The following is a 24,585-nucleotide window of genomic DNA, read 5'->3' on the forward strand; positions in this document are numbered from 1 at the left end:
AGCAGTTTTGTTGATTTGGGTGAGTCTACCTCTCTCTTTGTGCAGGAATGTTGCTGCTTCTGCTCCAGAACCTTCTGGGTCGGTCCTTGCTTGATTAGCAGCTAAACTGGCCCACTGAGAGACCCAGCTTGAGTCACCAACAAGAGCCTGAGGCAACACAACGAACAGGGTTAAACAAAAAAAAAGGGTTCTTCACTCAAACGATGGAGGTCTAAAACAAGCCATGTACTGTAATTTTGGTTTCCTGTTTTTTCTCTTAGAATGGTGGGTAGAAGCTAACAAACACCCATCATGGACATAATTATGAGCTTTTAATGATTCATTGCATAACCTAAATAAGCAGTTCTTTTCCTAGGATGGACTGATTAATATGCAACTTTAACACATTTTCAAAACAAAAATTAAGTGCAAAGATTTTAGTCATTTATCATAAATAGCAAAGCTCATTTAAATTGACTGATTTGTTCCGAAAGACTTTTAAGTTGATAAGTTTGGTTTCTCCATGTCGGCATTTGAACATTATTTTTGTTCATCTTATATTAACAGTTTGGGGCAGACGGCTCACATTTGATCCCAAACACAAGTTAAAACCAGTGTTAACAGGCTTACGTTATTTATATTTATTGAACATGATTGTAAGATTGAAAGTCAGTTGTTTTTTTTTTACGTTATTCATATTTATTGAACATGATTGTAAGATTGAAAGTCAGTTTTTTTTTTAAAGGAAACCAGCCAATTAAAATTAACTATGCCTAAGCGGTCAAAACTAGAATTACGATGCTACAAAAATGGTATTGGTTTCTTTGCAACTGGCTAACCAAATATTAGTTAACAGTGTATGTTTAGTTGTCCCTTAATTTATAATTTGGGACCTGCAGGGATTAGATCAAATGTGCACAACAGAAATAGAGAAAATCTGTAATATATTCAAACTTGTGCAAAACTGACTGAGATGACCCTGATGTCCACAGGGGATGGATATAAACCTATAACTGGGACTTTATTGGCTATACAGTAAAAAAAAAAAATCCAAATAAAATGTCAAATCAAGTTTCCAGTAATACTGATAAAGACTTTGTGTATCACTTGAAAAGAAAGGAATCTAAATGCTGTAAAAGATGGATCAGACAGACATTTATCAGTGCAGATAGGCGCTGCCCCCTCCGTCTTATGAAACGGCCTGGAGGGCTGAACGTCTTTCCTCATCCCAGTGTGATCTAGGTCACTCAGGGAGGATGAACCCTCCTCCCATCTGACAGTCCAGTAGAGCAAAGTAGTCATCTCAAAGGAGTAACGGACTTGCACAATAAAAACTCCATCTTTTTTTTTTTTTTTTGCTCTGTTGCAACATATTGAGGGGGCCAGAGAAATACCAAAATGAATTTCCTTTATTAAGATTTCTTCAGTCCAAAGCAGATTTGTACCTCCTTCCCGGCGTTTCCTGAGTCCTTTACTTTTCCTTTTAGGTCAGACAAAACCAAGCTGCTTGTATTCTCCTGCACCCCGAACACCTACAGATATTTAAAAAAACAAACAAACAAAAAAACCTATGAATCAACAAAAACTGGCAGAATATCATAATTTATGCAAGCCTTTTATATAACTTTGTATGACTTACAAATGTGTAATGTACACATAATACAGTCATTTAGAGAATGTAAATACTCTGACTACATCCTCTTTCTGATACAGTGAATCCAACAAACAACCTGAGTTGTTTATTCAAAATGCTCAGCTCCCGTTCTCTGAATATTTAAATGAAACAAACAGAAACAACATCAGCAGGTTATAAATGAGAGAGGGAGACTGGACAGCTGTGAGCGCTGTGCCAATTAGCGTGTCAGCTAATTACAGGAATTAGCATGACAACACTTCCTGTTTAGAATGCAACGCATGCAGACTTGAACTGACTCAGAATATTGTGTAGTAATTATTTGACTGCTTGTCCAAAGATAATTCTTGCATTAAACGCTTAAAAGGAAATGTGATATTATTTACTTTGGTTTAAATGGTTCAGAAAATAGTCCTTCTGCTAGCGATGCACAGAGAAATTCAGTGATTAAGTCGTCACTAAGTTCCAGCAGGTTTGAGTAGAAACATCTTTGGCACATATATGTTGTTCTTAATGGAAGAAGGCTACAATTGGAGGATAAGGATAGGTGATTAAAGCTAGCTATGCTGACCGCTAACTGCTTAAAATTCAAATTTAAACGGTAAAAACATTTCATGTTGTCATGCAGCACCTGTTTGGTCATGTGACAGTGATGGTGGTGCAGCACAGGATTATGGGGAGGTAACTGCAGCAAAGAAGCAGTAGTGGTGTCAGGAGGGAGCAATATCGATTATTGGTTATGACAGCAATATATGTATCAGATATCAATATCTGATTTTCATATCAGTGCATCCCTAGTTATTAACCAGTAAAGCTCTGATGTCTTCTCTGGTTTTGGTATAAATAAATGAACACTTAAAGAAAGAAGGGTAGAAAAATAAATATTCTGAAAGCTGTTTTCATGTTTACTTGTGTTATATTTGGAATTCCTTAAAGCCTCTCTCTGCAGGTCAGAGTGTCACGAAAACTAAAGACCAGATATCGACTTCTCTGGTTTTTACTGTTCTTTGTTGCATTTGAGAATGTGGCAACAGTAGGAAATTAAATGTTGCTTAATAAAACAGGACAGTGCCTCATTGAGCAAATCCCTCCTGCTTATTCCAGACGCATTAGGTGAGCTGATGTGCCAGAGAGGATGAGAGGTGGTCAAGCAAGGCCACAGAGAGATGACGGTGCTGTTTTAGTGGCAACTCCAGTTTGTCTCAAGGGACTCACTATGCAAAAGACTGCAGACCAAGCAAGTAAAAGAAAGTGACTATTAACGCTGCTGCAGCCTGTTTGGACTTGCTTTAGTTCTGCTTTTTATAATTGCTGCAGAGCAACGTTTAAAGATGCTACTTTTCATTTTAGTACCTCCTTTACTGTCACACTTTTGCAAAGACCCCAAACTAAAAACACCTCTAAACAAATGGTTATGGTTTTATAGAGGTAGGCAAAAAAAAAAAAAAAAAACCCTGGAGTGGTAAAAGCTGCTCAGGCCTTTAATTACAGGACGCAATTCAAAAAGTGTATTCAACATCAGCAAACTGATCTTTAAACAGTTAATGCCATCTTTGGAGCATTTTAATCTGTTCCTGGTCATTTCAACTCCAATTCCTAAACTGTAAAGCCTCTAATACAAAAGAATATAGTTTAACTGGATCCCCACAAAAGATGCTGTATAATTACAATGATTATACGGAGTGATTTATACAAATACTGTGAAAAAGTAAACTGCTGCTAACATGTCAGACTGCTCCCACCTTGTCTATCATGCGCCTGGCCTCTTCTTCTTCTGGATTTTTATTCTCCAGCTCGATAGTGTAAGTCCCCTTGTCACTGTGGTTGTCGTCCACGTCTCCCCCAGCAGTTCCAGCTCCTTTGCCGAGGACCGAAGTGTCCTCGCTGGGCGTTGTGGGGCTCCCAGTTGCCAGCCCAGTACTAGCCGAGCTCCGACCGATGCTTTGGTCCTCTGACCTCTGCTTGAGCAGCACACGGGCAGCCGTTGGAGCGCCCACAGTTACTGTGGCTGGTATGGGAGCTGGAGCTTTACCTGGAGGTAATAAAACAAAAAAATCGGTTAAGCAGAACTTATCTTTAAGGTAAGCTTATTTTTTTGTGGCAAAACAACACAAAGTAGTGTAAATTATGAAAAGAAGTGAAGCGATTCACTTTTTCAACTTTTTTTATGATTAAAAATCTGAAAAGTGTGGCATGCATTTGCATACACCCCCATTTACTGTTATATCCTGAAATAGAGCGTCTCCAACTAATAACCTCATTGTAAATCTTTAGCTCTGTGAAGTCCTCACAGGTTTGTTAGAGAACGTTAGTGAACAAATACCATCATGAAGACCAAAGAAGACAACATATTTTGTGTTGGTCGCTCACATAAAAAAAGCAATTTAATACATTAAAGTCTGAAGTATGAGAACTTTTGCAGGGCATTGTAGTGTAATTGTTTCTGTGCAGTGGGAAGCATGTAACGACACCAGAATCGTACCTGAATCTGCAGCTGAGGCCGCAGACGTTGAAATACTGAACACCTTCGGGTGCGAGGGAGGCTGTGGACACAGTCCTTCTCCGCCCACTCCGCCCCCCAGCAGCGGAGCAGTCTGGGAAAACGAGTAAGAGCGACGCTTGCGAGGGTTTTCCTCGTCGTAGAACTCGATCATGAAAGCCGTTCGGCTGCTGGTGGCTCTGGTCCCGCTGACGGTTGCAGTCGCCCCTGCGGATCCCCCTCCCGCGTGGTTGTGCGCTGTCTTCAGGCGCTCCTCGAGGGCGTGTCTACGGTTGGCGAAACGCAGGCCGAGTCCGTTCTCAGAGTCACTTTGGGTGCCGTCTTCATGTTTGCTCCCTACTGAGACACAAACAAGGCGAGACAGTTGATTCCGCGATCGTCTTTGAACAACAACAAATAATCAGATCTGAGCTCCCCGGAGTTTAAAAGCACAGGAGGTGATTTTCAAACCTAAACAGTGGCATATCAACAACACAGTGTTATAGCAACAGAAACAACATACTCTTTGAAATATAACACAACCCGACTTCATTGTAGGCATCATGGAAAAAAAAAAAGAAAACGAAGCCTGCACCTGAACAACAAGAAACACATGTTTGCAAACCGTCACAGCCAACGACAACAATAAACTCTCTCTGTGGCCTGAGGCGAATCACTGAACCGTCAAGATGGATCCTAACAGCACACCGCCTGATTTACCTACCACATCACTGCAGCCGCACATGTTGCTCTGTCCCAGTTGATTCAGCGAGTCCTTTCTGCGTTGTGCGGTTCAAGACGGTGTGCCACACTAACCCAGACATGCCACCCACACAACTCGCCTACCAGCCCTGTCCAATTCAGTGGCAGTCAGTTAAAAGCGGGGGGAGGGGAGAAGGGACTCATGTAGGAGTCTGGGTGGAGGGTTATGGATGAAGGAGGAGGGGAGGCGAAAGGGGAAGAGGGATAGTAGAGGAGGAGCTGGGCAGTTGGGGGATGTGTTGGAAGGAAATGGGAGCGGATGGGGAAGAGTGACTGAATTAAGTGGGAAAAACACAACAAACAGGAGGCTAAGCATGTAGCTACTTATAAATTATCACAGTTTTATATGTTCAGTGTATTCAGGGTATATCCATCCAATCTTACAATGAAACTCCTCAATCATACAGAGTTTATATCTGAGGTGTTTTTTTTATTGAGTAATTGAGAAAGTTTTACTCTTTCACACACTGAGTGCAATTGCAAATGTGTTCATCGGTCACACTTATTTTTTAGCAGAGCTATGCTGTTTATCAAGCTGCAGTCGTCATGTCAGAGTGCAATATCTCAAATGCAAAAGGCTGATTGGATAAAATATTATCTAGGATTTTAGATTTTTATATTAGCGATAAGTTCTGCATATTGCTAATATGTTTGAGCAGATGAATGGCTGGATGACATGGCTGAAAAATGTACAACGGTTTCATATCAGTCGATATCAATAATCATAAATAGTTTTTTTGTTTTAATATCAGAAATACTGCCATATTGGTGACACGACTCTTCCTGTTTTATCCTCAATTTCATCTGAAGTGGTTATACTCCTTTTCTCCTTTTACTCCACAACGTTGTTTTTTATAATTTTAAGCAGTTATGAGGCACAGTAGTGAAACCTGAAAACTGCTGCTGTGCAAGTCACTCAGCAGGATGTTGCTAGGTAACCAAAAAGTGAGTGAGTTAGTTGATGCCACCAACCTTGGATTGGATTTTTTCAAACAAACTGCTACATTAAAATTTGGACCCCTTATTTTATGCTGCAAAAGTTCTAAAGTCTGCACTAAGCTAATGCTACAATGTCCACTTTTAGTCAACTAAAAGACATCCGTCTTCATCAGATTTGTTGTCCATCGAGCTTTTTGCTCTTCCACTGCATTTCATTCGGTCACTTTTCATGATTTAATAGAGGCTTAATAATTAAAAAAAGAAGATGAAGGTACAGAAAAAAATGAGAAAGGAAAACCACAGAGTGTTACAGTAGGCAGATCAGCAAACACAGAGAGGAAGGTCTTTCATTCAGCGTGCTGTGGACAAAGAAGCCCTTAGCAGAGCCGCAGGAGAACAGAGGAGTCTGTGAAAGTCCAGTGCATCGTCCCATCCGCCCCACCATGACTCACAGTGGAGCTGGCCACTGCCTCTGCCCACACACACACACACACACACACACACACACACGTACACACACACGTACACACACCGAACATGCTAAATAAGGAAGAACTTCCTTTACAAACACAGACAGAGAAGCAAGCATGCAACCCTAAACATACAATGTATTGTAGTGGGCCCAAGCATTTAAAGCACCACCTGCAGCAGGATTATAAGCTTTTGCGTTGGCTATGAAGACAAAATATTATTTTTACCTCAAATGCTCCTAAATTAAGACAATAAAAACACTCTGCTAATTAGAAACCACATTTTTAACCTCATGAAAAAAAAAGCATTTAAATTAATTTAAATATGGTGCAATAATGAACACAGAAGAATAAAGATCTATTTATCCCCAAGATAAAAACATTTTTTACTTACCTATCGGGTAAGAAATTAAAAGCTACAGCTCAGACGCCTCCTTTCGGTTCCCTTGGTGAAACTCTGTCGCTCTTTCTACCAGGCACCGCTACGACACACCCTGAGCAGATCTCGCATGCCCGCGCTAACGCACGCTGCACCGCTTCTCCGCAGATCGCCGCTCAGCATGTATCAAACATGCACGCGGAGCCTAGCGCCACATGACTCACACACCTTTGGAAGACGGTGGAAAACGTTCCTCACACGAAATACTGAAGCCGCTTCACACTCAGACAGATGCTCACAGCGCCTGCAGTTCGCATCACTGTTACTATAACAACTTTCAACCAAAGGCATCTCTCTCTCTCTCTCTCTCTGCCTCGTTGCCTCCTTTTCTGCTTCTACTGCAACCCAGACAACCCTTTCTTTCTTTCTCTCCTTCTGAACACTCACCTTTGCAGCTAATCCTGCTTCCATTGGTTTTGTCAGCTTCCTTTCCTCCCATCTCCTCCAGTCACCTGGAGAAAACCTTCCTTCATCAATCTCTCTCCGTTGTCTCCCTCACTCCTGTCTTTCTTTTCAACCCCTTCTCTGCCCCACTTGAATCTTATCCTCAGCTTCCCATAACTCATCCATGTCTAGGAGTGAAAACGCCGGTCAGTTAATCAGCTAAAAACAACGGCATCCATCAGGTGAGCCGATCTGTCAGCCCACTGACACGCCCGTTAGTGGTCCTAACTCCATCTAATAAATTGGCTTCACCATTGTTCCCCACCGCCTCGCAGATTTCCGTTTCCATCAGCTCACACAGGCCCCACCCCTAATCTAGTGCATCTAATAGGCTAAAAGGAGGCCAGAGACAACCCAACCTTCAATAACACTCCAAGGAAGGACTTGAACTTTGGATAACTTGAACATAATTCTTAGTTTTATGGGTAGAAAGACAAAGGTAAAAACTTCAGAATTACATGTTTTACACCAGTAAATGTGGCTCTGGTTTAAATTAGCTACAAACTGTAAGAAATATGATGACTTTCAATACATCCTATATACATGCAGTCATAATGGGTAAAGCTCTGACTTTGCTATTTGGAACGTTTTTACCATCTGAGCAAAAAAGAAAGCAACATAAATATCCTTAGACAAATGGAGACTGAGGAGATAAAATGAGTTTGTTTTGACAATAAGATGATAATAATGTATATCAGAATATCCAAAAAATAACCACAGAATTATTTTTAATTAAAACTCATATAGGCAAAATGGAAATCTTATTTCCACTTAACATCATTGTTTTATTGATAAACCTGGATCTAGCAATGAAACAACTAAGCTGCCAGCGAAACACAGTTCTGCAGTACACTATAATAACCATTGTATACTATAATAAGCATTGGGAACATTGATGGAAGAAAAAGCAAAGTTGGCTAGATATTATGGAGATTCTGTGATTCAGGGAGATGAAGGAAATAAATCACACGCTCTGCACCACAAGCAAACCTTCCAGTTGAACCTTCAGCTGGAGAGTTTCCAGTCCCCTGCGTCCTCTACTCAAACCAGGCACCGTTTCTTTGAGTCCGTATGTATTTATGTGTCGCTTCCACATTTTATTCAGTGATTTAGGTTTAATGAAACAGCAACACCAGTGTGGAGCAGCTTTAATTTAGGAAAGTAATATTAAAGGAAGTCAAATAAAAAGTCTTAAAATGCCCTAAATCACATTAGATAATAAACTATATTACCACTACCAGCTTGTTGAAGCGGACGTTCTTGAAACATCTATTATCTGAAGGAGGTTTAGAGATGTTTAAAAATGGAGATCTGACAGATGAGTTTGCTTAAAATCTGGATAAAAGATGATAAACAAAGAGAGTCCTGCATAATAAAGCAGTAATAAAACAAATACATGAAAATTGGGGAAAACTTAACCAGTGCACAATGGCAGGGCTTTGGAAAATGTGGAACTAGTATGAAGCCAAACGATTAAAAATTCTTATAGTGCAGTGAAATGGAGTTCATTATGTTGATAAATGGCTACTCTGTACTTCGTCCTGTAATAAACAGAGAGGTTTTCCTCTAAAAACTGGGCACAATCTCATCAGTTTATTGCGGACTGTTGTTCAATCGGCAGACTTGGGCCAGCAGCAGGACTGTGACTCAAAACTTCACACTAGCAGCATTTGGTCAAACAAAGTCCAAGGTAGAACTAATCCAAATAATGGCTCCTGCACACAGTTTACAAAACTAACTCATCTAAACAGTTTGAACAAAATTGTCCAATCTTACCTAAAACATAAATACCAATGACACTTCAAATACCACTGACTATGTAGAAAGACACTTGGTACAATCTCACTGCAAGGCCCAATAAACACTTTTGGGTAAAAGTTTTAAAAAATGGCAAAAAGACAAATTTCAGATGTTGGGATGAGGCTGTTACTTATTGATTTGCAGAGACAAACAGAAACAATTAACATTAAAATTAATGTTTATTTTAGGTGATGGTGTAACTTTTCAGGCAAATCACTGACAGAAACCTATTAGATAACAAAGCAGCAACATTAGAGTCATTTTCTTGGTGCAAACAGGATGCAGAGACGTGTAAAAAGAGTCAGACCCGTACCTTTGAGCCTCTTTAGGTGGACCGGGACGTCGCTCTTAATGCTCTTGGTGCTCTTGCTGTCGTCCTCGGTGGACTCGGTGTGCACTAACGTGGGGTCGTTGTGAGCCAGCCAATCCGCCACCTTGCTCTCAGACGCCATCATGGCGGCCTGCAGTGTGGTGAGGTCCTTGCTTCCCGAGCCGCCGCTTCCCGCCGTGCTCTTCTTGGTGCGGGACCTGTGGTGGTCCGACGCGAACTTTGACACGTGGTCTTTAATGGTGACTTTCCCTGGAGAGGTGTTGTCAAACTCTATGGTGAAGGAGGCGTGCCCTTGAGCTGTGGAGCAGACGGTGCACTTTCAGCTTTTGTGTCCCGTCGACAGTAAAAGTAAAGGCTGCTAACTCAAGCGCTTTTAAAATGTCGATGTGCAGAATAGTTGTGGCATAAAGACGCTTTCCCTAATGCCATCTTGGTTACAGGGAAATACTGCAATAAAATAAAATGTGTTACAAACTAACCTTTATTAATATTGCACATTTTTATGGAGCAAAAACATTAGAACTGTTCAATTAAATGAGAATAAATATGATTAAACCCAGTCCTCTAGATCTCTTTTCACCTGCGGTGGTGTGGCTTTGACTGGGAGCATCCTCTGTGTCCTTGGTGGGAATTTCATGGATGCCGTTATTTGCCATGTGACCTTCCTTTGTGGGCACCTCAAAGTAACTGGAATCGAGAGCAGGGGACGCATGAAGGCCGTCCTCTTTAGCTTTCTCTCCCCGACGCGCCTCCTTGCTCTCTGTGGTTAGAAAACAAATAAATGTATTCTTACTGCAGTGTGACTGTTGTATTGTTTTTTTTTTTTTTTAAATAACAGAAATACTGCAGCGTCAAAGATGGCTACTATGTTTTATTACAAAAGTAGTATAAAATGAAGGTAATAAAAGGGAAAGGTCAAGCCAAACTGCAAATGGACTAATTAAATCCAGGCTTGTTTCTGGATGGAAAAGAAGAATAGAGGAGGAGGATGGACATCTGTCTCATTTTCACTCGCTGTCACTCAAAGCATAAAGTGATGGCGAGGCTCTTTAAAAAGTGCAGCATTTATATTCTCTTCAGTCGCTATTAACCAACAGAGCCTCTGATGGGACTGATTATGATTAACGACACTTTCAGGAATTAAAGGAGCCATCTGCTTCGTTTTTGGAGGAAAACGCAGGAACATATGGCAGCTGGCGAATACAGACAAAAAAAAACACAGAAACTTTGTGCAAAATTGAATCATTTGTAAATCATTTATCTGTGCAATTCATAGTAAATTATACATGCTTAAATTAAATTATGAATTAAATTAGGAAATGTGTCTTCCACTTTCGTTAGTTCAGATCAGCTTAGCTAAAAAAGAAAGAACATTTCTCATAATTGCATAATTACTGGCAGTCAGCATAAACCGTTAGGCAATACTGGACAGATGCACAACATGACTGACACCGAAACAAGAGGGACTCAAGCACCTTTTTTAGGACTGTGTCTGGTCGCTTCTTGTGTCCGTTTATTAAACAATTAAAATTATTAATTATCTAAATTGTGCTACTTTTTTTGTGAACCTGAAATTACAAAATTTATAAATTGGCTATAAAGATTAGAATTGCATCGAGAAACAGGTTAGCGACCAGAATTGGCCCAAGACCATTTGAGTGGCACCAAGCAGTGGTCAGCGGGTCAGAAACACAAACATCTGATCGTTGTCATGTGTAAGCGCTAATAAATTACTGCTACAGTGGGATGAAAGAAACTCAAAGTCAGACATTCAAACAGATTTTCAGTATCAGTAAGGTGTTTAAAACTGAAGTTAGGAATCTTCTATAAGGAAACAGTGTTTTCTAAGAAGATGGATCAGCTTTTTACCGAGGCTTGCTGGCCCAAAAAGACCAATCAGATATAAAATTAGTTGGATATGTAACAGAAATAATCTTATTACCTGATGTAAATGAATTTGATGCAGTGTTTCTGTATCGTCTTTAACCACATACTAAAAGTAAGAATAGCTGATCGTCTAAACTACATGAACACTCGCTAGATTAATAAATATGCTGTCGGGGTAAAGTACAGTACATTAACCAACAGTGACTCAATTTTTCTATTTCGCAAAATACGGAACAGATACAGCAAATTAAATTAAATACCTTAAAAATTCTCCCAAGAGCAAAAAGCAGCAGGAAGGCGACAGCAAAGTCAAAAGTTGTGTCCTCGCACCAGAGGAGGTTGTAACAAACTGAAAGTATTTTAGCAGCTATATGGATTTGAGAGCAACGCTTACCAGAGGGTTAGCTAATGATTTCTGCAGGGTAAAGAGCAGTCTGTTAAGAATGGGTTTGTGTGTGTGAGTTAGGAGAAAGAAATAGAGTCGTTGCGATGGTGTAACCCAACCGGGTTTAGTGACAATACACACGGAGGGGGAGTTAGGGAGTGGTGACAACAGAGCCTTTTTTTTTTTTTAACTCTGAAAGAGAAAAACGCACTAAAATAAAACTGACGTACACATGCTAGCAACAAAACACACACTGAAACAGAATCATTTCCTGTCCTTAACCTCCCACTTCCCCTTCACTCCTACATCTCACATGGACTGTGGAACGCTCATGTTATTTTTGAAACACCCATATCAGATAAAATCTCTTTTTAATGCAGAGGCTCAAGCCAAATACACCAGAGCTTTCCGGACACACGCTGCTTCATAGAGGCGCTCCAGCATTTCATCATCTACACCACAGTTATTCGTCTAACATTTAATGCTGCTAGAAGGGAAAATTATTTCCACTCACCCACTCCCGAGGCTGACGTAGCCAGATCCATAACGCTGGATATTTGGAAAGGTTTCAAGGTTTCAAATAGTTTTTGTGTCCGAGCACAAACACCATTTGCGAAAACCAACAAATCAGGGCAAACAGACTCCTAGGAGCTGGAGAACAAAGTCCTCCTTCACAGGGCAGCCAAGATGATGCCAGACTAGCAGTGCAGATGTGCAGAGAGACTAGAGGACGCTCCAGTCTGCTCTCGTGTTTGTGTTATGATTCCACACTGGTCCGCTAACCCAGCCTGGCACAGACTGATTTTGATTCTCTGAGCTGGTGTGGCCACTAATCCTGTTAAGGGGACCCCCCTCTCTCACACACACATATTGTTAAGTAGACAGACATCCATGCAGACTCTGAAAAGAGGCTTTGTATTCACTTGGATGTAAATGATTATTAATAAAAGCAAACCCTTGCTGCCCATCGCTGCCTGAACATCAAAAGCAAAACAAGTTGACCTCACCTTGGTGAAGCAATTGTTTTACAACCAAAGGAAAACATATAGTACGTCACAGTGCATGTTGTATCTGCTGTCTATAAAATAATATTCTGTTGGTGCAAATCTACCGACAGTGATTCATCTGGCCGATTATTCACCAGATTATTTCCCTTTTGAAATAATCTGAGAGATTATCTGGTAAAAAAAATAAATAAAAAAACGGGGGAAAAAAATGTGATAACATCCCAGCCATCAGTTACAATCCCGACTAAGTAATCAGGCTGCGAGTTGATTCTCACCAACAGTGAACATACTGTCAAATAACAGCTCCAATCAACCTAGAGAGGTTGAAATTTAAAGATAAAGAATGTAAACGCATATAAAAATCAATAAAAGGAGCAAGTTGTTGAGAAACTCAAATCTTGTATCTTTCACATATCAGATTAAGGAAAAAAGCTTGGAAATCTCCAAATATTTTTTTTTCTATTTTTCTTTTCTCATACTTTTTCAGACCAAATTTACAAAACCAAATTTCACACTTTTCCATGATATTCAAAACCATATACAGACAGAGGTCTCACAAGTAATCTTTTTAAAAATCCTTGTCTGTTTCCATAAGAACTAGTGTTTTCTTTTCACCCTTTAGAGTGACGTTAACAGGAAACGAGCGACTATATTGGCCACTGAGGTCATTGATTTATTACCTGATTTAATGTGATGTTAAAGTGTTGAGTCTGTGAGTCTTCCCAAGTGACTTGAATCTTGATATCTTGGCAGCCATATTTAAAATCCTGCTTGTGGACACGAGAGCATCTGAAAATGTTAAAAACTCCCACCTGAAATGGAGCCGTCGTGTTTTTTGGACTTGGTTTCCTGTTTGAAGGAGTTTTCATCGTCTGCGTCTCCATCCCCCCACCATGAGGGCTGACCGTACAGGGGGGTCCCACGAGGCAGAGCTGTACTGTCCCCTGAGACGAACATGCACACATTTAAACAAAACTGCACAGATGATTTTTTTAAACATTTTCTCTAAACCATTGTGGAATAAAAATGAGCCCAACTAATGTTTGTGCGTAAGTTTATTTCTTCATTTTTGTATTGTTATCAAACACTATTCCTCTCTCTTTCTTTGTCATGCATAGGTAGTGTAAATGTATTGCTGTTATTGCATTAATAACACTTTTTTTCAGGATGGAAGCTGACAGGGATCAAACATCTTGTGCAAACCTCTTTTCAAAGCACAATGCAGAGAAAATCACAGAGTTTCTGTAAAGATCCTACTGTGGATTTCACGACATCACGGCTTGCTCCACTGCTTCTTGCTTTCTTCCTTTAGCCTCGGGTCCTTTAAAGGCCCCCCGTTATCTTCAGCTGGTGTGACTTCAGTCGCAGTTGTAAACATAATTACAGAGGCAGGTTGCCAAATCACATATCATTTTGTGTGAAAGCTACAGAATGTGTATCATGAGGAGTAATGTATGTTTGGCTTCCAGTAACAGTAAAATTACACATTTCAGTCGCAGACAGAGTAACACTAGCAGATGGGTGTAATACTCCATGTTTAGAAATATTGTGCTTCTTATATTTCCTTCAGAAAGGCTGAGATGACAGATGGTTTTGCTTGTTAAATTCCCTCTTGCTGATTAATCTGTTCAAATAAACATATAAGCTCCATGTGGCCTTGTTTTAACAACTGGTTATTAACCTGAATCCCTTCTATCTCCATGCCCGACCAGTGACAGACCCTCAAATTATAACTTCTCTTATTCCTTTTTCCTTTACGGGGCTCTGAATTTTGGAGGGCCACGGTTATAAACAAGTTTATTTTCCTTAATCTGTTCTGCCTGGTCAAATAAAAGCTAAGGCAAAGTAAACACAATATTAAGGTTCAACAATGTAACTGCATGCTAGGCTAAAACAAAAAAAATAAAATAATTTCACAACATTTAGTCCTAAAAGAAACTGTCTTTGAACAGAAAACGTTTGCAGAGTATCTCCAGGTTTCAGCAAGTTACCTTGAATAAAATAACTTAAGACCAAAAAACTGTAAATGTAGGGGATGGTTGGGGAATCCTGTTGTATCACAATCAAGTATCGCAAAAATCCCAGTCGTGACAAGCTTAAAAGTTTTGTTTGTATAGAATGCACCAAGCCTCATAATGGTTGGCAACAGAAGTGAGCCAGAGGCGAAAATAAATGTTTTCTAGGCAACGGGATCATTTCCAATGACCATGATAGGTGCAGCTAGCTAGTTAGCAAGCAAGGGCATATTAGCAGCTAGTTATCAGTAGCCTCAACTGCCTCAAGACACAGAATGAGACAAACATGTCTGTGCACGGCTCAAACTTTTGTCAGACAGAAAAGTCCTGTGAAAAAAACAAAACAAAAAAAAAACTCAGGCACCCCGAAAGTACAAAAAACAATCTTTGTAGCACATTAAAGTCAAAGTGAAGCCATTGTTTTTGAGTTACAGTTCAACTGAATCTCATTCTCCGTCACCATTTCTGTCACCTATCCTATTTGGAGAAAACACAAATAATTCACATGATAATTCCCTTGTCCTTCTGCAGCTCACCTAACTTCTCCTCTGCTTTCTGAGAGTCCAGCGGCTTGGTCGGCTGTTCTCTGGAGGACGTGACCCCATCTGCTGCTCTGCTCTCCGCAGACTTTGGAGTGCCGCCGCTTGGTGACTTTGGCGTTTTCGTTGGGGCCTTAGAAGGAGAATGGCTCTTGGTCGTGTTGGCCGTGGTTTCACCGTTGGACGGCTTCTTGCTGAGCTGGAGGCCACTGGTGAACTTTTCATGCTGGAAGGAGATTACGTTTTAATAAATGTGATGTATAAACGTGACATAAAAATGTGAAAGGGACGTGTTAGGTGTTTTCACCTTTAGAGCTTCCTCAGGCACAGTGAGCTCTCCTCTCACCACCGTGAACAGGTTGGTATGTGAAACAGAAAAGGTTAAGGAAATGCTGACCACATTAACGTAGCAATGAAACACAAATGCAAAATTGAACGTGGATCACGGTAAATCACAATATTCCAAACTTCATTTATTTCAGTAATTTAGTCAAAAAGTAAAACTAATACGTAGCACAGATATATTAATCATGGTGATATATTTCTAGAGCTCATTTCTGTTAGCTTAGACGCTAATGGCTTCACTCCAACAATTCAGTGTGTCAGACATAACCAATAGATGTAGCATCACTGGAAGAATGAGCTTAGCTCAATAATCAGAATGAGGATGAGAATGAGTCAACTGGATATGTGAGGCCTCACAGAGTAGAAAGTGAAATAATGAAAGGATATCATATCCAAACCTCAGCTTGTCCTCCAGTTTGAGCGTGATGTACATCTGCTCCTGAATGCGGACATCGTTTACAAAGGTCTGGAGAGAAAGCAGACAAAAAACCTGAAACTAAACAGACGAACTAAACTAAAAATCTAAAAACTATGCGTTTCTTTGAGAATGATTCGGTCAGTTAAGTTCTTTAATTAAATATTAAAAGGAGGATGCAAAATAAGTTTTTTTTTTTTAGTTTGTCAGTTAAGTTCTTTAATTAAATATTAAAAGGAGGATGCAAAATAAGTTTTTTTTAGTTTCAAAATTTGTAAACATTCTACAGAAAATAATCTATTCTCTTCATATTTTACGGCATAAGGCAGTATGTTCTTTTGTTTTGTGTAAACGAGTCACTTATTTACTAGTAATTTAAAGAGTAACATAAGTTTTATTGTAATGTATCAATGATTGTTGTGTTAACAGCAAGAACTATAGTCACGAGGACTAAAGATCTTTGCACAATCAGCCATGTTTCTCTTTTTGTTGGAAGGTTTAGCTCCAATCTCTCCTTCTCCAGAACTCATTCACCCTCGTTACGCTGTGCAGGCAGATCAAATACCACTGACCAGCAAATAAAACTCTCACATATTTCCACTTTTTTTTTTTTTGTACCAAAACATTCCTTTCTTCTCTCTAGTGTGATAAAATTACAGCTTAAGAATTTCGCAGTGAAAAGGTTTCAGAAAGAGAGCAACTGGTCCAAACGTTTTTACTGGCTAACCCATGTGTGGCAAACCCACAGCACTCCCACTGACTCAGCAGGGAAAACTTCCTCTGAATCAAGCCAAAGGAGCTGGATGGCTAACAGCGCAGGAGGAAGTGACTCTGACTTCCTGTCTGAGAGCCGGAGAGGATGTGAGGGACACGTCGCAGATGTGCCTCGTCTGGTGGGCTCTGACTGAGCTCTAATCACAACTTATGACTAATGCCAGTGAATGGGTTTAACAGGGCAGCTGTGACCAACTTTTACTTAACTTTACTGTCAGAGGAGAAAGAAACCGTGAAGAAGTCAAATTAAGCTACCCAATAAACTTAAAGATGTGAATAAAGTAAAAGTGTGAAATAAAATAACCTTAAATTTTCCACTTAAATCAAACTCCAGATCTTTCCAGACGAGGTAGGAGCTCGTTCGCTTTTTATTGCGTTTTCTTCTTTGATTGTTTTCATTACTTTTCCGTTCTTTGCACTTCACCATGTCGTCACTCACCCCGTTCAGACTCCCCAGGTCCTTCACTTTGTGTTCGTCAGTCCCCGGCTCGTAGTTGATGACTGCGTGCTGCTTGTCGACGCTACGAGACTTTAAAACACAAAAAGAAACAAACGAGGAAAGATATTAATCAAGTGAGGACCCTAGAAGAAGACCCCTACCTAGCTATACCTAATCAGTGAAAGAAAAATCCGATTTAGACATTTCAAATCGTATCTTAGCTGTTGTATCATTAAGTAAAAATATGAGACCGCTGGGACATTTTTGCACTGACATCACAGACATTCACAAGAAGTCAAAGGAAAAAAGCAAGAGGATGAAACAGGAGGTGAAATATTGATTTTTCTACAGCTAACAGACGCATGCCTGTCAGCTGTTTAGAGAAAAAACTGTTTTTAAAACAAACACAGCGGCTCACCTTCTGTATTTATAATCCTCAGGTAGAAATGTCTAGAAATGTTTCATGAACCAAATGTCACTGAGATGAAAAACACAAAAAGGAATCCAATGACTGGACGATGAAAGATCAGTTCCCGTCAAATCTGCTTTGAGTTTTGTCAGTACTTTATTTTATGGTAGGTCAAAGCCAATTCTGGGAACTGGTTCTCATCTTCAGTTCCCATTTCTCTCTTTGTTTTGTTGAGTGACATGCTTTAACTGTGTGTTCTGTTTGTTCCTTAAAAGCCCAGATTTTCTGAGCTGGAGAAATAGGTGGTAACACACAACCTCGGTTTAGTTTCGTGACATTGTGACCTCTGCATGCTCCATGTGACATGACAGGAAATAGTTTTTTTCTGTATTGGGTGTATTTAATTTTTAAGTGCACCTTCCTCTTCGAAGAGAAACTTTCCCTGTAATTATTAAAGTCCTTCACTTTTTATTACATGAATAAATCAACTTAATGGGTTTAAAAGCTGTTGAGCATTTGAGTAAGCAATACCTTGTTATGTTTGATTTGATATATTGCATTAGTCTGTGTGTGTGTTTGTGTTTTATTTGGTGCATGACACAGGAGCCTTTTTATGTTTAGCCATGTGATAAAGCCTTGGCTTACTGAAACGGTCACATGGGTATCAACTGCAGGCTGCTTCAAAAACACACAAAAGGCTATGAAAATGTTTTGTCAAAAAACTTAATACCAAATCCTCTCTCATCCAAAAGATTCGCCAAGGCAGGAGCACAAGAACAAAAACACAAAAAATAACGGAGTGGGGGAGAAAACTTCCAGCGAGACGAAACATAAAAAAGGTTCATGATCTTTATTTGCTGCAAGTCTTCAAATTGAAATCCTCCTAGAAACTATAAAGCCAGAAGTGAAAACTTTAACAAAACAAAAACAAAAGCAGTGATTATCTTTAAACACGTAGAGTGTATAAAAATGTATAGAAATAAAGAATCCTGAATGCTTTTTTATACAGACAGTGGGACCAGTAAGAACTACGCTCAAATAATATTGTCCCAGTAGTTGTAAACACTCTACCCACAACGAATGACTCAGTCAGATAAGATCTAACTCAAGAGGTATCTGCCCCACTTTCTATTATTAGTGCAGTGACCAGAGATACACATGAGTGTACACGAGGTCTCTCTGGATGCTGGATGTATGCAGCTGCAACGACACATAACACACACACATGCACACGCACGCACACACGAAGACCAACATGCAGATACAGAAAGAACTGTGTAAAGTCACTAATAAACTCAAGTAGTAGGAAAGAAGCATCTCCTTTCTGCTGGAGACCAACAAAAACAAAATCTTTACGAAGCGTCCTCACCTGCAGCATGAGCTCGCAGTCATCCCTGCCCACGAAGATCATTTCACGGGGGAGTCGATGACGAGTCCCCCCGCTGCTCACCAGGAACCAGGAGGTCACGCTCATCTCTGCGCCCTACTGCTGCCTCTACTACACACCTCCTGAGACCAAGGCAAACAGAATCCGTGGGTTAATAGTAAGCAGGAAGTTTCCGTTTTTTGTTTTAAGTCCCGACCACAGTCACTGCCCAATGCGTCTGAAATTAGACAGGTTTGTTCACAGAAGAGCAAAAAATTCTGTGAAACAGTGATGAGCAACGCAGTACAGTTTACAGCAAGTAAGGAGGAAAACAAACATGATCCTGCAATAATAACACTACATTTATAACATTTTCAATCTACAGAAATTAATATAACGATAAATTTCCATGCATTTTAGAACAAACCTCTGGTCCAGGTGATAGACCACAGCTGACAGACCACTGGCCGTGCAGCAAAGCTAGGCCATCCTGAAAAAGATAAGCAAAAACAAAATCGTCAGACATCTCTTCCCACAGGAAGGAACATGCATTACACTTTATTTTTCATTTTTTTGGTGTCTTTGTCTCCTGCTTCATTTTCTCAGCTGGTTGCTGGAAGTAGGTTAAGTGGGAGGCCTGGGTAGATCCTTTCTTTTTCTCTGCCTGCTCTGATGACTGCCAGATGTTTGAGGAGGAAGTGATGTAGGAATGTTAGCAGGCCTACCCATCAGCGAGTTTATTTTCCCTCCTCTTCAGACGGGCTGGAAAGGAGGTCAGAGCCAGCCCCGGTTACTTTCTAACTGTCCCGGCCTGAAACGACTAAATTAAACACAACTAACTCCTGCCAAAGCGACATGAACTGTTTACAAACTAACTTCAAGTGTGGCTTAGAGTAACTGTTGCTGTCTCACTGAGCAATTGGGCGTAAAATTAAAGCAGCACCGGCATCCTGCCATAACTGAAGTTTCCATGCTGTCATAGGATAGCAGGAGAAGTATTGTCTGAGCAAAATGGAGAAACTTTCTGCATTTGATTTAGCCTTTATGTTGAACTTTTAAGCGGTTTAGACAAAAATGACGTTAAAATAACAGGAACTCTCTTTTATGAGTATAAAGTGTCTAGAAAAAGCCCATCAGACGAAGAATTAAAGATTATTGAGCTAAGCGCTTGATCTCTTGACCTCTTAAGTACTTAGTATACCAGCTCAGTAATCCCCGGAGGAAAATTTTAATCAGCTACACACTTCACTACCTTGCATGACAAGGCTAAAAGAAAATCACAACTGGATCAACAGCTGTCTCAAATGCAAAATGGATCAGCTTTTTAGCCCAGTTACCACTCAGATTGTCCTGCAAATTTATTCAACAGGAACTCTATTGGACATTTGATACCACCTGACAAAAATTAAAAATAACATCTAAATATCCTGATAATACTTAATATCTAAAGATACACTTATAATGCTTTGATTTTTTTTGAAAGACTCTAACCTATAAAGGAGGAAAAAAAATGCTACACCATCTCAGATGGAAGTATGAAGAAAACTAAGAAATGACAAGGTTCTCCTCATTCATGAATCAAAGCATATGTGCCTAACCCTTACCTGAGTCTTCTTAAACTTAAAAAGATACATACTGGGAGATCTTAGCTTTTAAACACTTATTGAACAGAAAGAAAGAAATCACTTCCACAATTACCGATCACCGGTCAGAGCCGATAATGGAATATCGGCAGATACCGTTATCTGGACAAATCCCATAGTAACAGGCACCAATCGCTGGCATTAAAGTATACGGAGTTTTAAAAGATACAATGAAATAATGCTGTACACTCCCACCCAGATGGCTGAAAGAAGGTTACTATGTTTATTTGCAGACTTTCTGAAATCACGCATTCAGTCGTCTATAAATAGAGATGCACCAAGCAATTATTAATGTCTGCATTAGTCGAGATATTGAAATAATTTTTTTTTACTGCGTATCGGTGACAATGTTCCACATCCATAAGGGAAGATCTATTCAGTTTAATTCTATGGTTTGTGATCTGAGGAACGTCATAATTTATTATTTATTTTACATTATATTTAGAATTGCTAATTGCACTTTATGAACCATTTTAAAGAAGGTTTGCTGCAGTTTATTTTTACATGTTAGACCAAGGTAGTCAACCGATAGTTTCAGTTTCTTTATTATTTATTTTGTATTGGCTGTTACACTCCTAAGTGCACTGACTGCACAAGTGAAAGTTGGGCTATTTTTAGTGTTTGACCAAGTTTGTGAAGCTATTGGTGAATTTAAGAGTGCTGTACTGGTGCAGAATTATATTTGGAACTCAGTGCATTTATGTCTGTGTTTTAGGTCAATTCAGCACTATTTTTCTGTATCGGATCGATGTCAGCCAGTACTATAGCTCAGATATCTGTATCGTTATCACAAGCAAAAAAAAGTGGATCAGTGGATCCTTTTATGTCATTTCTTGTAGCATAATATGAAGAGTCAAGGTGTAGAAAAAAAAGGAGTACCACTCTAATACAAGCCCAATGAATCATGGTTATATAGTGCGTACTATCTGTGTATTAACAGATTAAATGAATAATTTTCACAAACAAACAGCAACACTTCGGCTGCTTTGCAACGAAACGATAGGAAGATATCAGAAATAGAAGAAGCTTTGCTGGAACAACACATCGGGCTCAACAGCACTGGCATTACACCACAGCTATGTGTGGTTTCCCTCCCAAATGTAAGCAAACCATCAAAGAGCCTGCTGACTAAATAACTGCAGCACACTCACATGGAGAATGCAAAGTTAACAGTCTGCGGTGGAGGAGCTGCAATACGGTGCATGCCAGCCTTCTGGTGCCATTCAAACAACCTCTGACTATCACACATGAAAGATGTGGCACACATGGAGAAAGGCAGAGGTTGGTGTGATGAAGGGAACACAGCTGTGGGGAAATCTGCTTTAAAAATGCCTCCTTTTGTTCTTAAAGTGTAGCTCATCTTAAAACAGCTAATCCCTAAAACATGAATACAAAAGAAAATGGAAAATTATTAGTTGAAAGGATCCATTTATTCCCTGGGCAATATTTTAATTTAAACAGAAGAAATGTTTTAAAATGACAAAAATGTCATTGGGCCTCTGTAAATAACATATTGACGTTGCTTTGCTTTCATTCTACAATTGGTTAAATTGTGATGCAAAACTAAATGTTGACCCCAAATCAGTATATTAAGATTTGGGGTCAACATTATGTGGGAGTATATTCTCCCAAATATTGTAAATAGAAAATGCAATACTCACCACAAATAAGATGTTTAAAATGCCTAAAAATAAGTTGCTGTGGCAATATTCCACTGCACTATGTACAAAACCACAAGGCTTAATTGGGTTTTTAATTCCTCTTAATTGTTTTATTAACCCCACCATTGTGTTGATATGGCCCTATGCTTCGATTTCTTATTGTGCTACCATTGGCTGTTGGTTGGGGCCACCAAATTTTATTTAAAATTTACTAAGATGTCAAAATTTGTGATGCCATAAATTCAAGAATCTACAAGGTTCCAAGCACCTTTGGTTGAGGAAAAGCCCACAGAGTCATCATCACATAAACGTACCTGAAAAATTGAAATCTGCATCTCATCTGACCAAAGCGTCTGGTCCCAGTTAAAGTCCGAGTAGCTTTTTACTTAGCATTCCTCCCAGACTGACTGGAATGTCGATGGGGTCTAGTTATTATAAATTATTATGTTTCATCAATCCAAAGAAATAAATGAAACATAAATGTATAAAGTTTCAGTTGAATTATTAGGGTCGCTATCTTCCAACTGTGTCCAAAGTGATTCTGAAAGAAACTATTTCTTAACTTGGGACTAAACTGACATATATTTAAATGAAAAAAAAAAAAAAAAACTGCACATTTTTCTGTGTGAGATTATGCTGTTAAGCATCTTTATCACGAGCATCAGTAGATGTGAAGGGCTCTATATGCAGGGAAAAAACAAAAAGAAGCAAAAAACATGCAACTTATCACGCTGCTTCAGCAGGATTCTTGCAGGCGATAATAAAGAGAAACAGTGACTTCATGTTATTGGGAGGAATTTACCAGCCCCCAGAACTGCACTAATACTATCTCCCCACACACTCGAACACTCAGTGATGAGGAATGAAAGAGCAGGATTATTCCAAGATGACTGAATTCTTTGTGCTGAAGAGATAGCAGCGGAGAGACAGGAAGAATGTAAAACACTTCTAGTTGAGGACACTCATCTTTTGATCCACTGCCTGTGACCAGAAACTGTTCTTAAATACAGCTAAACATTTATTTTTAAAAAGGCAACAACTACAGAAAGATTGTGCTTTCATAACTAAATTGGATGTTAAGTAGAAATACAATTTAAAATATAAGAGCGCATAAGAATCTTGACCACTTGTTAAGTGAAGAGAAGCAGAGGGGAATAATCCTTTATCAACCCCGACTAATCACACTTCCAGCTGTATTTCCGTTGTTTAGTGTCAAGTTATATAAACACCCATCTGTTTTTTATTTTTTTTTTTACTTTTTGAATCTCTTCCCTCCATTCTAAAGCAGCCAATCATAACCACCAAGTGGAAAACAGGAAGTGACGTCCATATTTACAGTCATCGACTGCAACGCAGGGCTGCAGCTTTCCACGTAGCATCTGGCGGGAGTTGGGATCCCAGCATGATGCAACAGCTGGGTAACGGTTGCAGGCACTCATCTGCTGTTTCCTATTAACCCTCCGGTTGCCGCAGCGAGACTCAGATCACAGACCAGGATGAACGGACACACAGATGCGTCCACAGAGCGCAGAGAGAGAAAGACACGGCTCATCCTCTCGTCACACTCATTTCCACTTGGTCTTATGATGAGAGCCATGCTCAGCCCCAGTCAGGGTGGGGTTGGCTGTCTGCATGGAAACATCTCACTGTAGTGACAATAAGCCCACTTTGTTAATTCTAAATTTAAAATAGGTATTTGCGGGGATAATTACTGTAATCTGTCACATATCACAACTCGTTGAGTAAACAAAAACAAACCTCCGTGGGAATCAAACTGAAAATACTTTTGTTTAAATTAATTATGCTTTTTGTGGCTAATGGTCTCTTCAAATGGAACTAACTATACATGCCAAAAGGAAATTATTTCTGTTTTTACTACTGCAACAGTTACTGTACCTATGGAAGTAGAAAATGTTGTGGTCGACACAAAGCTTCTGGACAATGGGAACATTTAATGGTAAAATAAACGTGGTTTCTTGATATGTCTATTATATATTTGATATTTGTTGACAGGACAACAACAAAAAAAATGCATGGCTAAAAAAAAAGAAAATACTTTGTACTTAATATTTCCCATTTAAGAAGACATTATATTTAAAATTTTGATTAAAAAACAGAGTAAAAAAATTCACAAAGTGACCAAGTGAATTGGCTTCATTTACTAAAGAAACAAAAAATCTCGACATCTAATGCTAAGCAATCTAAGCTTTAAATAATAAAATGAGAGGATGGATCTGGAAAATGCTAAATATTTCCATATCCTTAATGTCATTTCTATATTTATCTAAAATATAAAATGATTAAATCAAATTCAATAGTTTTCCAGGCTTTTCAAGAATGTGTGGAAGTCATTTTGCTGACCGATACCAACTTCTGTCTTTCACTGAGGTCAGACCTGCCGATTCACATCTTCTCCCACAAGAC

The 24,585-nt window shown here is 39.5% G+C and overlaps 1 protein-coding gene across 13 annotated transcripts in view; it reads right to left on the bottom strand.

Annotated features, from left to right (window-relative positions):
* Positions 1-24,585, bottom strand: part of cep170aa (centrosomal protein 170Aa) — a 41,061-nt gene that overhangs the window by 9,226 nt on the left and 7,250 nt on the right. For 6 of the 13 annotated variants that reach the window (XM_016671010.1, XM_016671007.1, XM_016671009.1 and 3 more), the window contains exons 2-14: positions 19,285-19,347; positions 18,861-19,000; positions 17,083-17,172; positions 15,842-15,920; positions 15,417-15,475; positions 15,107-15,335; positions 13,368-13,499; positions 9,857-10,036; positions 9,259-9,573; positions 4,095-4,451; positions 3,355-3,644; positions 1,425-1,511; positions 30-147 (exon numbers count right to left, since the gene is read on the bottom strand). In XM_016671010.1, the coding sequence (XP_016526496.1) occupies positions 30-147; positions 1,425-1,511; positions 3,355-3,644; positions 4,095-4,451; positions 9,259-9,573; positions 9,857-10,036; positions 13,368-13,499; positions 15,107-15,335; positions 15,417-15,475; positions 15,842-15,920; positions 17,083-17,172; positions 18,861-18,965 (2,041 nt within the window). In that variant the 5' untranslated portion in view covers positions 18,966-19,000; positions 19,285-19,347. Of the gene's footprint in view, positions 1-29; positions 148-1,424; positions 1,512-3,354; positions 3,645-4,094; positions 4,452-9,258; positions 9,574-9,856; positions 10,037-12,062; positions 12,547-13,367; positions 13,500-15,106; positions 15,336-15,416; positions 15,476-15,841; positions 15,921-17,082; positions 17,173-18,860; positions 19,023-19,284; positions 19,348-24,585 lie in introns of those variants that run through there. The other 7 variants (XM_007551201.2, XM_007551199.2, XM_016671012.1 and 4 more) reach the window with 3 other exon arrangements.

Source organism: Poecilia formosa, unplaced genomic scaffold, assembly GCF_000485575.1.
Source record: "Poecilia formosa unplaced genomic scaffold, Poecilia_formosa-5.1.2 Scaffold40, whole genome shotgun sequence".
Lineage (NCBI taxonomy): Eukaryota > Metazoa > Chordata > Actinopteri > Cyprinodontiformes > Poeciliidae > Poecilia > Poecilia formosa.